The following is a 13,308-nucleotide window of genomic DNA, read 5'->3' as shown; positions in this document are numbered from 1 at the left end:
GACCTGTAATATAACTTTTTTAAGTTTTTGTCCGAAGTTATGCTGGACCTGCACGAGCGTTTGGATATGTGTACCTAACACCCTAACAAAAGTAGCTACTTGGACATAAGTAATGGACATTATCGAACAAATCAAGCATTTATTGTTGAACTAGGATTCCTGGGAGTGCATTCTGATGAAGATCATCAAAGGTAAGGGAATATTTATCATGTGATTTCTGGTTTCTGTTGACTCCAACATGGCGGAAAATTGTATTTATTTTCTGAGTGCTGTCTCAGATTATTGCATGGTTTGCTTTTTCCGTAAAGTTTTTTTGAAATCTGACACAGCGGTTGCATTAAGGAGAGGTATAGCTATAATTCCATGTGTATAACTTGTATTATCATCTACATTTATGATGAGTATTTATGTTGAATCGATGTGGCTATGCAAAATCAACGGATGTTTTTGGAACTAGTGAAAGTAACGCGCCAATGTAAACTACATTTTTTAAATAAAAATATGAACTTTATCAAACAAAACATACATGTATTGTGTAACATGAAGTCCTATGAGTGTCATCTGATGAAGATCATCAAAGGTTAATGATTCATTTGATCTCTATTTGTGCTTTTTGTGACTCCTCTCTTTGGCTGGAAAAATGGCTGTATTTTTCTGTGGCTTGGTGGTGACCGAACAATCGTTTGTGGTGCTTTCGCTGTAAAGCGTATTTGAAATTGGACACTGTGGTGGGATTAACAACAAGATTACCTTTAAAACAGTATAAGATACATGTATGTTTGAGAAATTTTAATTATGAGATTTCTGTTGTTTTGAATTTGGCGCCCTGCACTTTCACTGGCTGTTGTCATATCATCCCGTTAACGGGATCGCAGCCCTAAGAAGATTTAACTAAGAGAAATGCTCCAGTTTTCCAATAAACCTCATACCTGTGTGTGTTTCTATGTTTGAACAGGGGGGGAAAGAGTACATGATGAGGGCTCACTTTGGTCTGCCTAGTGTGGAGAGTACTGAGTTGGAGGGGAGAAGGCCCATCACTGTCAACTTTGAGATCCCCTATTTCACTGTATCTGGTATCCAGGTAAGCTAACAGACCCCTTAAATCTATGTTTATCAAAGTGGACCCTTGTAGAGCCAGGTATGAGTTCCATCGAATAGTGCATACAGGCTGGAAGGAGCTGACTCACGTGTGCGTGTGTGTGAGTGCGTGTGTCAGAGCGTGCCCCAGAACGAATCAGTTGGGTGGGCCTTTGATTTCCATAGGCAGGCATGTTTTTTCACGGGAACCCCTGTGTGCGTGCACTTGCATTTCACAATTTTCTCCAGGGGTGTAATAGGAAAAGCAATAGGCAGCTTGTGAGTTTAAAGTTTGGGGAAGCTTACAATTTATCCTACCATTTTTATCAATATGGGTGCCAGTTCTGATTATTTTTATACATGAACATTTTCGTCGAACAGTTTCATTTCAATAATAAAGTTTTTGTTTCTTAATATCATAGTCACGTGGTAAATCATAAAAATCTGAAGTAAAATGATTTCAAATTCAACTATGGCGAGAGCACTAGCCTCTGCCATATGGGCACATTTAATATACTGGGATCAATTGACGGCTAAAGAAATGAGAGCATAGAACTCAGAGATAGCTTATTGGCAAATGCAGCAGTAGGCCTTTAACGTCCATCGTCAACTTAGTAAAATGCATAGGCCTAAAGCTGACAAATAAAAACAGTATAAAATATCCTGATGAAAGAACCTGAATTTTCAATCACGTTCATCTCTGCCTCCCTTTCTATCTGTCTAGACTTGAGCTATTGCTAGTGAACTGAAACATGTCATCAAATCAACACTGGGTCCGGTAACTGGCAACGTTGTATCAACTAGCCAATTCCAGGCCCTCAGTGTTTCCTGCTCCAGTGAGCTCGGGACAGACAGCTGTTGTTTTTATTTTTATTACATTTCCATTGGATATATGGGATCAACAGATCATGAGGCGGCAGGGTAGCCTAGTGATTAGAGCGTTGGACTAGTAAACGAAAGGTCGCAAGTTCAAATCCTTGAGCTGACAAGGTACAAATCTGTCGTTCTGCCCCTGAACAGGCAGTTAACCCACTGTTCCTAGGCCGTCATTGAAAATAAGAATTTGTTCTTAACTGACTTGCCTAGTAAAAAAAAAAATAATCCTAATAATTTGTTCTTTTACACCGAGTCTTGGCAATTATCGGTGTTGGAAAGATTTTTCAACTACCATTGCAATGGATGTAAAAAATACAACTGACTTCGTTGACTTGTGAGGCGAAGAAAAAATCACTTTGAAACTCAGCTTGTTAGTGGTGTATTGTCACTTAAGACAATCAGAAAATCAACATTGCCAAATGTGCATTTTCCTACATATGCATGTATTATGGAGAGAGAAGCTCCATATCTTTGCCTCACACCCACCCACTTCTTTTACATTTGTTTAATTTAACTAGGCAAGTCAGTTAAGCACACATTCTTATTTATAATGAAGGCCTAACCCAGATGACGCTGGGCAAATTGTGCGCTGCCTTATGTGACTCCCAATCACGGCATGTTGTGATACAGCCTGGAATCGAACCAGGGTCTGTAGTGACGCCTCTAGCACTGAGATGCAGTGCCTTTGACCGCTGCGCCAATTGATGCAACATTTTTTATTATACTCAAGACACATTATTTTCACATATATTTTAGACCCTTTTCACTGACAGCCGCAACTCAATCAGCTCAATCTATTGTTACGTTCAATATTGCGGGCTTCCCAAACACACTGGTGATTTTAAAATGATCCACAGCTATTTTTCCTAAAATAAGCTAATGATCCTCTGTGACGAAGTCATGCTCCCCGATGAAGTATTTTGGATGGTTTTATTTACAGGAGTAAATATATAATTTTGGTGAAACATCAATTTACTTTAGGGCAATCCAGCATCCTAACAGGGCACTAGCCCACCAAGTTTCCTTTCCAATTCGCAAGAGGCTGAAACCTGAGATCTGTATATATTGAGCAGATGCTGATGTCTCCACCCTAACAATGGGAGTCTTTGTCCTAAAGCCGGGAAGGCAGATGACAAGCTTAGGTCTGCATCACAGGAGGTTGGTTGGCATCTTAGGTCTGCATCACAGGAGGTTGGTTGGCATCTTAGGTCTGCATCACAGGAGGTTGGTTGGCATCTTAGGTCTGCATCACAGGAGGTTGGTTGGCATCTTAGGTCTGCATCACAGGAGGTTGGTTGGCATCTTAGGTCTGCATCACAGGAGGTTGGTTGGCACCTTAGGTCTGCATCACAGGAGGTTGGTTGGCATCTTAGGTCTGCATCACAGGAGGTTGGTTGGCATCTTAGGTCTGCATCACAGGAGGTTGGTTGACATCTTAGGTCTGCATCACAGGAGGTTGGTTGACATCTTAGGTCTGCATCACAGGAGGTTGGTTGGCACCTTAGGTCTGCATCACAGGAGGTTGGTCGTCGTCCCTGGTTTGTGTATGTGCTGAAACTGTTCTTTGTTCCTCCTCAGGTACGCTATCTGAAGATCATTGAGAAAAGTGGCTATGAGGCCTTACCATGGGTACGCTATATAACACAGAGTGGAGGTGAGACACACACACCATTCGGCCCGGCAGTGAACCCAGCTATTACCTCTCTCCTGAAGCTGGGGCAAGAGGGATTTGAATGATGCCTTACTTCCATTAGGTTCTCTGTGACACTGCTCTGTATGCCAAGGTGGCTATCACCTTTTTATTGTGATAAGGAGAGGAAGGGTGAGAGGGGGATGGAGGGAGAGAACGAGAGAGTGAACAGAAGAGAAAGAGGTAGAGAAATAGAGTGAGAGAGAGAGCAGTGTTGACTTATTGATAAGGGAGTTGTAAGTAGTTATTGTAAGGCCATAATAACTACTACCCTGACCCTAATGTGTATCTCAGTCACCCAGAGCGCCAATGCTAATTTGAATGTTAATGTGACGCCACAGTACAGGGGTAATGTGATGATGGTGAGAAGAGTGTTAATGTATTGCTGTTACGTCTTCACTTCTTGGCAGATTATCAACTCCGGACAAACTAAGGGCGAGCCTGCTGCTCGACAAATAGATCGTCACTCTCTCCCTCTCTCTGGGAGAGAGGGACAACAGAGGACAAGGAAAGGGGAACAACTTTCACCACTGTCAATTCTCAAAGGACCATCTTGCAGACATGAGGACCTTCAAGACTCAATTTCCCTTCAGAACTCGACTGTTGTCACCTTCGACCTTTGCTGTGTTACATCATCTGGAGAAACATGTTTTATCTTTTTAGAATAATGAACCTAGTGGTTTTCTTACTGGTCACATTGTAAACATTTGTATAGTTGTATTTTCTTCTTAAAGCTGGAAGAATTCAGGACATTTATGATCTCTGAAGTGTGAATGTTGAAACCTGTGTACAGCATTGATATAAAATGATATCTGGTTGGTGTGGATGCTAGCGGTTGATGTTATCTTGGGGCCAGCTGTAAGCATATAATCCCCACTGTGTCCAATGAGATGAACACCAAGATAATGAATAGGCCTGTATAATATCAGCAGCTGTGTATTATCATATTGTTGTAGCAGTTCCTAGACATGTGCTTGTACTCAGCTGACGACTATGAGGAAAAGGCTGAAGGAATTCTCTGTGTGCAAATTACAATTATGTAGTGTTTCTAACAGTCTTGTGATACAGACACATTTAACGCCTCGAGGAAAAGCCACGATCAAAATAAGTAAACCAATAATACAGGTGGTCCGATATGAAGAGAATGTTGTTTAGATAGGAAACAAAGTGAACATATCTATGTCAATGTGTCCCCACCAAACATACACGCAACTTTTCCAAAGCAGCTATTGGTTGGTATGGTTACAGTAGTATGTTGTGTGTGCAATGCACCACCCCTCATATCAGTTCTGGTTCTCTATGCCAGGGAAATAGCTATGATTCTCTATGCCAGGGAAATAGCTATGATTCTCTATGCCAGGGAAATAGCTATGATTCTCTATGCCAGGGAAATAGCTATGATTCTCTATGCCAGGGAAATAGCTATGATTCTCTATGCCAGGGAAATAGCTATGATTCTCTCTGCCAGGGAAATAGCTATGATTCTCTCTGCCAGAGCTCTGGTTTGCTGTGTGTAGGTCTACTGTATGAAATCCAGACCTGGTTTCAAATACATGTTTATTTGAGTATTTGTTATTTAAATACTAATTTTCTGTATATTTGAGTATTTTCAAATGTGGTGAATCAACCTTTTTTCAAAATACTATTTTCAAATACCTGGAATAGATGCATGGGAGTATATTTGAGACAGTCTATTTGAATATTTTGAAATACTTTCCAAGTGTATTCCAAATATATTCCAATATTCAACTACTTGTTTTTACAAATAAAAAATAAATACTTACTTCCAGATGTCTTTGAAAGTAACTGAAATAGCCTAAATAGTATGTGAACCCAGGTCTGATAATCTCATATTAAACCATCCATATAAAATGGGTGATTATGAGGAACAGGACAAATATGACTACACTCGTCCAGATATTCTCTCCAGTGGGGTTTTTAATGATTGAAAACCACAATCTATTAATATCTTATTTATTAACCTCTGTATGTCAATGGGAGACAAAGGGAACTAGATAGAAATAAATAAATGACTTTGTACCTTACTATCTTTACTGGTTATCGCTCACTTCTCTCTCTCTCTCTATTCAATTCAATAGACTTTATTGACATGGCAAGATTAATGACTTACATTGTCAAAGTATACATATAGCAAAAATTGTGGGACCACCAGCAATAATAGTAGTAGTAGTGGAAATGGGATTACCATTAACAGCAACTACAACAACAATATTAATGAGAATAACAATACATAAAAGCAATGGTAGTAGACCAGTCTCAACATGACTGAGAAGACACATGACCTGGTAGTAGACCAGTCTCAACATGACTGAGAAGACACATGACCTGGTAGTAGACCAGTCTCAACATGACTGAGAAGACACATGACCTGGTAGTAGACCAGTCTCAACATGACTGAGAAGACACATGACCTGGTAGTAGATCAGTCTCAACATGACTGAGAAGACACATGACCTGGTAGTAGATCAGTCTCAACATGACTGAGAAGCCACATGACCTGGTAGTAGACCAGTCTCAACATGACTGAGAAGCCACATGACCTGGTAGTAGACCAGTCTCAACATGGCTGAGAAGCCACATGACATGGTATGAAAACCAAAACAAAACTAAATGGAAATATTATTGACATTACATTGCACTTTTCACTGGTTGTCCTTCAGGTTGTGGCAAGAGAACACATATTTGGCTGCCAAAACTGCACATTTTGGCTTTTCACCCAATAAATATTCATTTTTTTCTTCATCTTTTACAGTTTGAAATTCTTTGTACTGAATGCTAATTTTGGGAAAGAAAAATTCTCATAGGTCTGAGTATTTGTCACAGTGTAATAGGAAATGCAGCTCTGTCTCTACTTCTCCCCTGGAGCAGAGTGAGCACTGCATGTCCTCTCTGGGCAGCCAGGTTGGCCTGTGACGACCGGTCTCTATAGCCAGACTGTGCTCACTGAGTCTGTACCTCGTCAATGTTTTCCTCAGTTTTCTATCAGTCACAGTGGTCAGATAGTCTGCCACCATGTACTGTCTGTTTAGAGCAAAATAGCATTGAAGTTTCCTTAGATTTTTTTGTGGTGTCTTTCCAATAGGTGATAGATTTTTCTTTTTGCTTTGTGATGATTTGGTTGGGCCAGATTTTCTGAGTGATGTCTTCAGGCTCTATGGGGTTGGTTTGGGTTGGTGAACTGAGCCTCAGAACCAGCTGGCTGAGGGGACTCTTTTCTTGTTTCATCTCTTGACATTGTAGAGCTGTGTGATGGAATAGTTGTAAAATTTAATGGCTCTTTATCTATTTGAGCAAGGAGTTTTTTTTGCCCAATTCTGCTCTACATGTGTTATTTGGAGGTTTTCTTTGCACTTGCAATACATTCAAAACTCAGCGTGCAGTATTTCGATTGGATGTTTGTCCCATTTAGTAAATTCATTATTAGACAGCAGGCCCCATACTTCGCTGCCATACAGAGCAATTGGTTCTATAACTGATTGGAACATTTTGAGCCAGATTCTAATTGGAATTTAGATTTTAATGTTTCTTTCAATGGCATAAGATACAGCAGCTCCAGGTCATCTGCGTACAGTAGACACTTGATTTCAGTGTTGTAGAGGGAGAGACCAGGTGCTGCGATTCTTCTAATGTTTTTGCCAATTCCTTAATGTAGATGTTAAATAGTGTTGGACTTATTGGGCAGCCCTGTTTCACTCCACGTCCCTGAGATAAGAAGTCTGTTTTCTTGTTGCCAATTTTAACCGCACATTTGTTTTTAGTGTACATTGATTTAATAACATCATGTTTTCCCTCCAATACCACTTTCTATTAGTTTATAAAAAAACCTTCCTGCCAAACTGAATCAAATGCTTTCTTGAAGTCTACAAAACACAAGTAAATTTTGCCTTTGTTTAGGTTTACTTGTTTGTCTATTCGTGTGGAAGGTGTAAATGTGGTCTGTTGTACAATTGTACGAAATTATGTAGTCTGCTATTTATGATACTGCAGAAAATTTTCCCCAAGTTGCTGTTAATTCACTATAGGTATTTTCCCCGATATTTGAAACCAAGATCACACCAATCTATAAAAATGGAGACAAATTTGACCCAAATAATGAGTATAGCAATTTGAATTTGTGGTCTGTATTATTATTTGATCATTTCATTTCAATTACCGTCAGCTCCACAGGCCTTTTGGGGTTGGAGAGTGCATAGTTTTTCCCAAAAATGTCTTCTGTCATTGCAGTATCCACAGGATTCTGATAGTCTGACTGCTGATTCAAGGATTTGTAATTTTTCTTGTATATATTTTTGTTCTGGCCACATATCCCCATTTTGGCAATTCCTCATGAGGTTTGTTTAATTTATTCCAATTCTCCCACAAGTGGTTTGATTCTATGGATTCCTCAATTACATCCAGCTGATTTCTAATGTGCTGTTCCTTTTTTGTTCTTAGGGTGTGTTTGTATTGCTTCACTGTTTCCCCATATTGACGGCAAACATTTTTGTTGTCTGGTTCTCTGTGGGTTTTTTTTAATAACTTTCTGAGATTTCTCCAATCATTATCCACCAATTTTCATAATCTATCTGTTATTTCTGGTTTGCTCTTATGTTTCTTTAGATTAGCCAAGGAGGCTAATTCGTCAAATCTAAAGTTTAAGTTCCAAATGGCCAAATGTACACCTTCATTGCTGTAGGAGAATGTTAAGGCTAAAAGATTGTCCAGGAGATTGTATTTTTTGGCTAATAATTGCTTTTTGGTAGATGTCTGTACTGTTTGCACTCCATCTATAGGCCTCTTTAGTACCATGTCATTTATTGGGTCGTGATGCTTCATGGTTGGGTTCCGCTCTTCTCAGATACACTGTGATTTTACTGTGGTCTGAGAGAGGTGTTAGTGGGCTGACTGTGAAGGCTCTGAGAGAGGTGTTAGTGGGCTGACTGTGAAGGCTCTGAGAGAGGTGTTAGTGGGCTGACTGAAGGCTCTGAGAGTCTCTGGGTTAGTCTGAGAGAGGTGTTAGTGGCCTGACTGTGAAGGCTCTGAGAGAGGTGTTAGTGGGCTGACTGTGAAGGCTCTGGGTTTAGGTCGGTGAGGAAGTAGTCTACAGTGCTGTTGCCAAGGGATGAGCTGTAGGTGTACCTACCAAAAGAGTCCCCTCTCAGCCTACCATTGACTATGTACAGACCCAGTGTTCCACAGAGCTGTAGGTGTACCTACCAAAAGAGTCCCCTCTCAGCCTACCATTGACTATGTACAGACCCAGTGTTCCACAGAGCTGTAGGTGTACCTACCAAAAGAGTCCCCTCTCAGCCTACCATTGACTATGTACAGACCCAGTGTTCCACAGAGCTGTAGGTGTACCTACCAAAAGAGTCCCCTCTCAGCCTACCATTGACTATGTACAGACCCAGTGTTCCACAGAGCTGTAGGTGTACCTACCAAAAGAGTCCCCTCTCAGCCTACCATTGACTATGTACAGACCCAGTGTTCCACAGAGCTGTAGGTGTACCTACCTAAAGAGTCCCCTCTCAGCCTACCATTGACTATGTACAGACCCAGTGTTCCACAGAGCTGTAGGTGTACCTACCAAAAGAGTCCCCTCTCAGCCTACCATTGACTATGTACAGACCCAGTGTTCCACAGAGCTGTAGGTGTACCTACCTAAAGAGTCCCCTCTCAGCCTACCATTGACTATGTACAGACCCAGTGTTCCACAGAGCTGTAGGTGTACCTACCAAAAGAGTCCCCTCTCAGCCTACCATTGACTATGTACAGACCCAGTGTTCCACAGAGCTGTAGGTGTACCTACCAAAAGAGTCCCCTCTCAGCCTACCATTGACTATGTACAGACCCAGTGTTCCACAGAGCTGTAGGTGTACCTACCAAAAGAGTCCCCTCTCAGCCTACCATTGACTATGTACAGACCCAGTGTTTCAGGAGCTGTAGGTGTACCTACCTAAAGAGTCCCCTCTCAGCCTACCATTGACTATGTACAGACCCAGTGTTTCAGGAGCTGTACTCCGTTTTTGTTTTTCACTTTGTCATAGTTGTTTCTGTGGGGGTATGTGGGGAGGGAAAGGTTGTTGCTTCCCGGTAGGTGTTTGTCCCCATGACTGTTAATAGTTCTTCTGCTGTTCTAGCATTCAGGTCTCCACAGACCAGTACGTTGCCTTGGGCCTGAAAGTGACTAGTCTCCCCCTCTAGAATGGAGAAACTCTCTTCATTGAAGTAAGGTGACTCTGAGGGGGAATGTATGAGGCACAGAGGAAGATGTTTTTATCTGTTAAAATAGCCTCTTTGTTGATTTTTAACCAGATAAGAATTCTCCTGTTTTGATTTATACCATATTAGCATTCCCCCTGAGTCTCTGCCCTGTCTGATTCCTTTTAAGTTGGTGGATGGTACAATTATCTCCCTATAACCTAGTGGACAGCCAGTGAAAACATCACCTCTGCACCATGTTTCCTGTAGTACTACAATATCAACATCATCAATTTATTTCAGGTAATCTGTGTTTCTGCTCTTTAGCCCAAAAGCAGAGGAATTCAAGCCTTGTAAATTCCAACATGCAACATAAAAAGTTTTCACAACTGTTTTTTCTTTACCTTCAAAATGATATACACTCACAATCCAACAAGAACTATTAAAATAGGATTTTTCAATTAACGTAAACTCTTATTATGCAAATGTGATTTGTTTATCCTTTAAGATAGAATTTGTGTCATGCTACTTGGGTGGGTGTAGTGTGAGGATGGTGGAGTTCTTGTGCTCATCTTACCATGACCCTCGGCCTATCACATGTGAGCATCCATGACCCTCGGCCTATCACGTGAGCATAAAATACTCAGCATTTGTTTAATGTCACTAATTTGATTGGTGGAGGCTGGGCCAGTTGCTCCTCTCACAGACTGTGCATAGCTCTGTCTGCAGGGTTTTGGCTCCTCCAGGTGTGGGTCTGCGGTGGGGGGTGGTAGGCCTCATCTGGTTGGGTCTGAAGCTGGTGTGGTCTGTGCCGCGCTGGCTGTGGTGGGCATTGAGGTTGGTGGTGCTGTGGCCGTGGCTGGGGGGGTCCAGAGTTCTGGTCCGGGGTGTTATCTCGGTGGGGTGGAAATTGCTCCGCTGTTCCTGGTTTGAGAGATCGGGTTGCGGTTTAAAGCAACGTCCTTGAGAGTCTTGGCAAGGATGGGGACTGTCTCCCTGTACAGGTGAACATGGTCATAGAGACAGTCCAGACCGAGGGTGGGATGGTGGGCCAGGTGTACATTGGGTTGCAAGGCACAGTCCCGGGAGAGGCTGGCGTTTATTCTTTGGATTGTGGAAGGGTGGAAGTCCTTCCTCTGTAGAAAGGTTGACACCACGATCCTTGAGTTGGGGAAGATTGCGGAGGCCTTCTCAATCACTTCCCGTAGTGAAGTCGCCACCCTCTTCCGCTGTGCACGCAGGTCGTTGCTTCCGGTGTGTATGATTATGTGGCTTGGTGACCCGAGCTGGGCGCTCCATGGCACTCTGCGTTGTTGGCACCACATCTTTCTCGTTTTGTGTCTAGGGAAAAATGTATTCTCCTGAACAAACTTCTCATTTGAGTCCATCAACAGGACCATGTCAGCCAGTGTTTCTTCTGGACTGGAGGGGGTAGTGGGGGCTAGTGGGGGCTGGTGGGTGTTGGAGCTGGGGTGTGGCTGGTCGGTGCCAGTGCTGCTGTCAGTTGGAGGCTGTTCTGTGGGCTGGGGTAAGGTGTGCAGCAGGCAGGGCTAGGGAGGCCTGGCTGGTTGAGGTGGGCTCCTCTGCTGTGTGAGGGCAGGGTTGGGGAGGCCTGGCTGGTTGAGGTGGGCTCCTCTGCTGTGTGAGAGGCAGGGCTGGGGAGGCCTGGCTGGTTGAGGTGGGCTCCTCTGCTGTGTGAGGGCAGGGCTGGGGAGGCCTGGCTGGTTGAGGTGGGCTCCTCTGCTGTGTGAGGGTTGGTCATAGAGTGGTGATATAACTGCTCCTGCAGCCTGTTCTCTTTCTCTCCTGCAGCCTGTCCTCTTTCTCTCCTGCAGCCTGTCCTCTTTCTCTCCTGCAGCCTGTCCTCTTTCTCTCCTGCAGCTCATCTTAGTGTGGTCAGATTGTACTGCTCTGCCTGTCTTTTTGGAGCTCTCTCACCTCCTTTGTTAGATCAGCCAGTTCTCTCATGAGTCCGTCTCTCTCTTGCTGAACCTTTTTCAGCTGTCCTGCAAGGCTGCTGTCCTGCTCTGTCCTCACCTTGGTTAGGAGCTCTTCTAAAGGTGTGGATGTCTGGCTACTGTTTGCTCACGCTAACCCTGAGCAGGACAACCTCCCCCTCCAGTTTGGTGAACTCACCCCTCATGGCAGCCATGGTGGTGAGGAGGGCCTGAGCCTGCTCTGCACTGAGGGGGGGTCGCTCTCCTCCTTGGGCGTGTCCTCCACTATGATGGGAAGAGGTGCTGGATGTGCCTTTTTGGGTGGGGAGAGTGGGGGTGATGGTGGTGGAGTTTCTCTGCTCTCTCCTTAATGGTCTGAAAGTCTGTTTCAAACAGCCTAAGGTTACTTTGCCCCAGTTTTGTAGAGGTTGTTATCATGGCGCTGTCAGGGTCATCTGTCTATTTGACTTTCAGCTTCCACCCATTAGATTCCTTCTTTCTTTATGGATGGGTAGTGAGAGCAGACTGCTGACCGCCATGCATTTGGTTGGTCAGGGAGCAATATGAGATTACTCACATTATTGTTTTTTTGTAGAGGTCTGCGAAAATATTTCTGGCCTCCCCTTTAGTAGTAAAAAAAAAAAAGCTTTCATCCTTGTGTCATTTTTGGCCTCTGGAGAGTAGAGAATGGACTCAGCGCTGAGGGGGAGTGGGGACATGGTGCTTGTGGGCTCTGCTACTACTGCTGCTCTGTTTTGCTGCACCGTTGCCTTGGCAACCAGTTTTGTTTGTCTGCTGCTGTTGCTAGCTAGCTCTAATTTAGCTCAGAAACCGGCAAAAAAAGTGAAACATCTTCAGACCAAAAAAACAGAATATGTTTAAAGTTAGAGTCCATGCTCCTTTTTGGTTTACTCACTCAGTTTGATCGTTTGTAGTTGTATTAACTCCCCCTGCTAGGTTTGTTCTAGCTAAATCTTTCTGGCTAGCATGTTAGCCTGCTGGCTAGGTTTTTGTGGTGTAGTTAGCTAGCGAGTCAAGACTTCTTAATTTGAGGCGCAAAGTGACTTTTTTCTATTCTGATTAAATATTGAGTTGTTGTTCATCACTTCTTGTCTTGAATTATTTTTTAGATTTGAGTGTCTCATTCTAAAAACAAAAAAATGAAATAAATCAGGAGCTCACGTTGAACATGTCTGTAGCTCTTTCTCTCTCACTGTCTGGCTTCTCTCTCATCACTGTTTGTTGCTGTCGTCTCTCTATCATACGTACACAAAGATACCTGGCACCACCTAGAAGGCATGTCCTGCATAGCAGTGCACAGCAGAGACCAAGAACAGTCCCTTGTCAATTAGGGATTGCACGCTGTACTGGCTCATTGCACAGTCACTGCCGATGCTGTGTGTGTGTGTGAGAGAGAGGGTGTTAAGGGTGAGCCGTACTGGGCGATGCCAGCCCTTTTACGATCCACAGTCTGTCCATTGTCCCAGTGCCCAACCATCAGTACAACAACAATGGCCGCCTCAGTGA

At 43.2% G+C, this 13,308-nt stretch overlaps 1 protein-coding gene across 1 annotated transcript in view; it reads left to right on the top strand.

The window, feature by feature from the left end:
- The window catches only part of LOC135513181 (AP-1 complex subunit mu-2-like), a 44,906-nt gene extending 39,218 nt beyond the window's left edge, over positions 1–5,688 (top strand). Inside the window, exons 10-12 of the mRNA XM_064935971.1 lie at positions 956–1,081; positions 3,532–3,607; positions 4,054–5,688. Of these exons, the coding sequence (XP_064792043.1) occupies positions 956–1,081; positions 3,532–3,607; positions 4,054–4,076 (225 nt within the window). The 3' untranslated portion in view covers positions 4,077–5,688. The remainder of the gene's footprint in view (positions 1–955; positions 1,082–3,531; positions 3,608–4,053) is intronic.
- The last annotated feature ends 7,620 nt before the right edge of the window (positions 5,689–13,308 follow it).

This window comes from Oncorhynchus masou, chromosome 24 (genome assembly GCF_036934945.1).
Source record: "Oncorhynchus masou masou isolate Uvic2021 chromosome 24, UVic_Omas_1.1, whole genome shotgun sequence".
NCBI lineage: Eukaryota > Metazoa > Chordata > Actinopteri > Salmoniformes > Salmonidae > Oncorhynchus > Oncorhynchus masou.
This window is presented reverse-complemented; position numbering and strand designations above follow the sequence as displayed.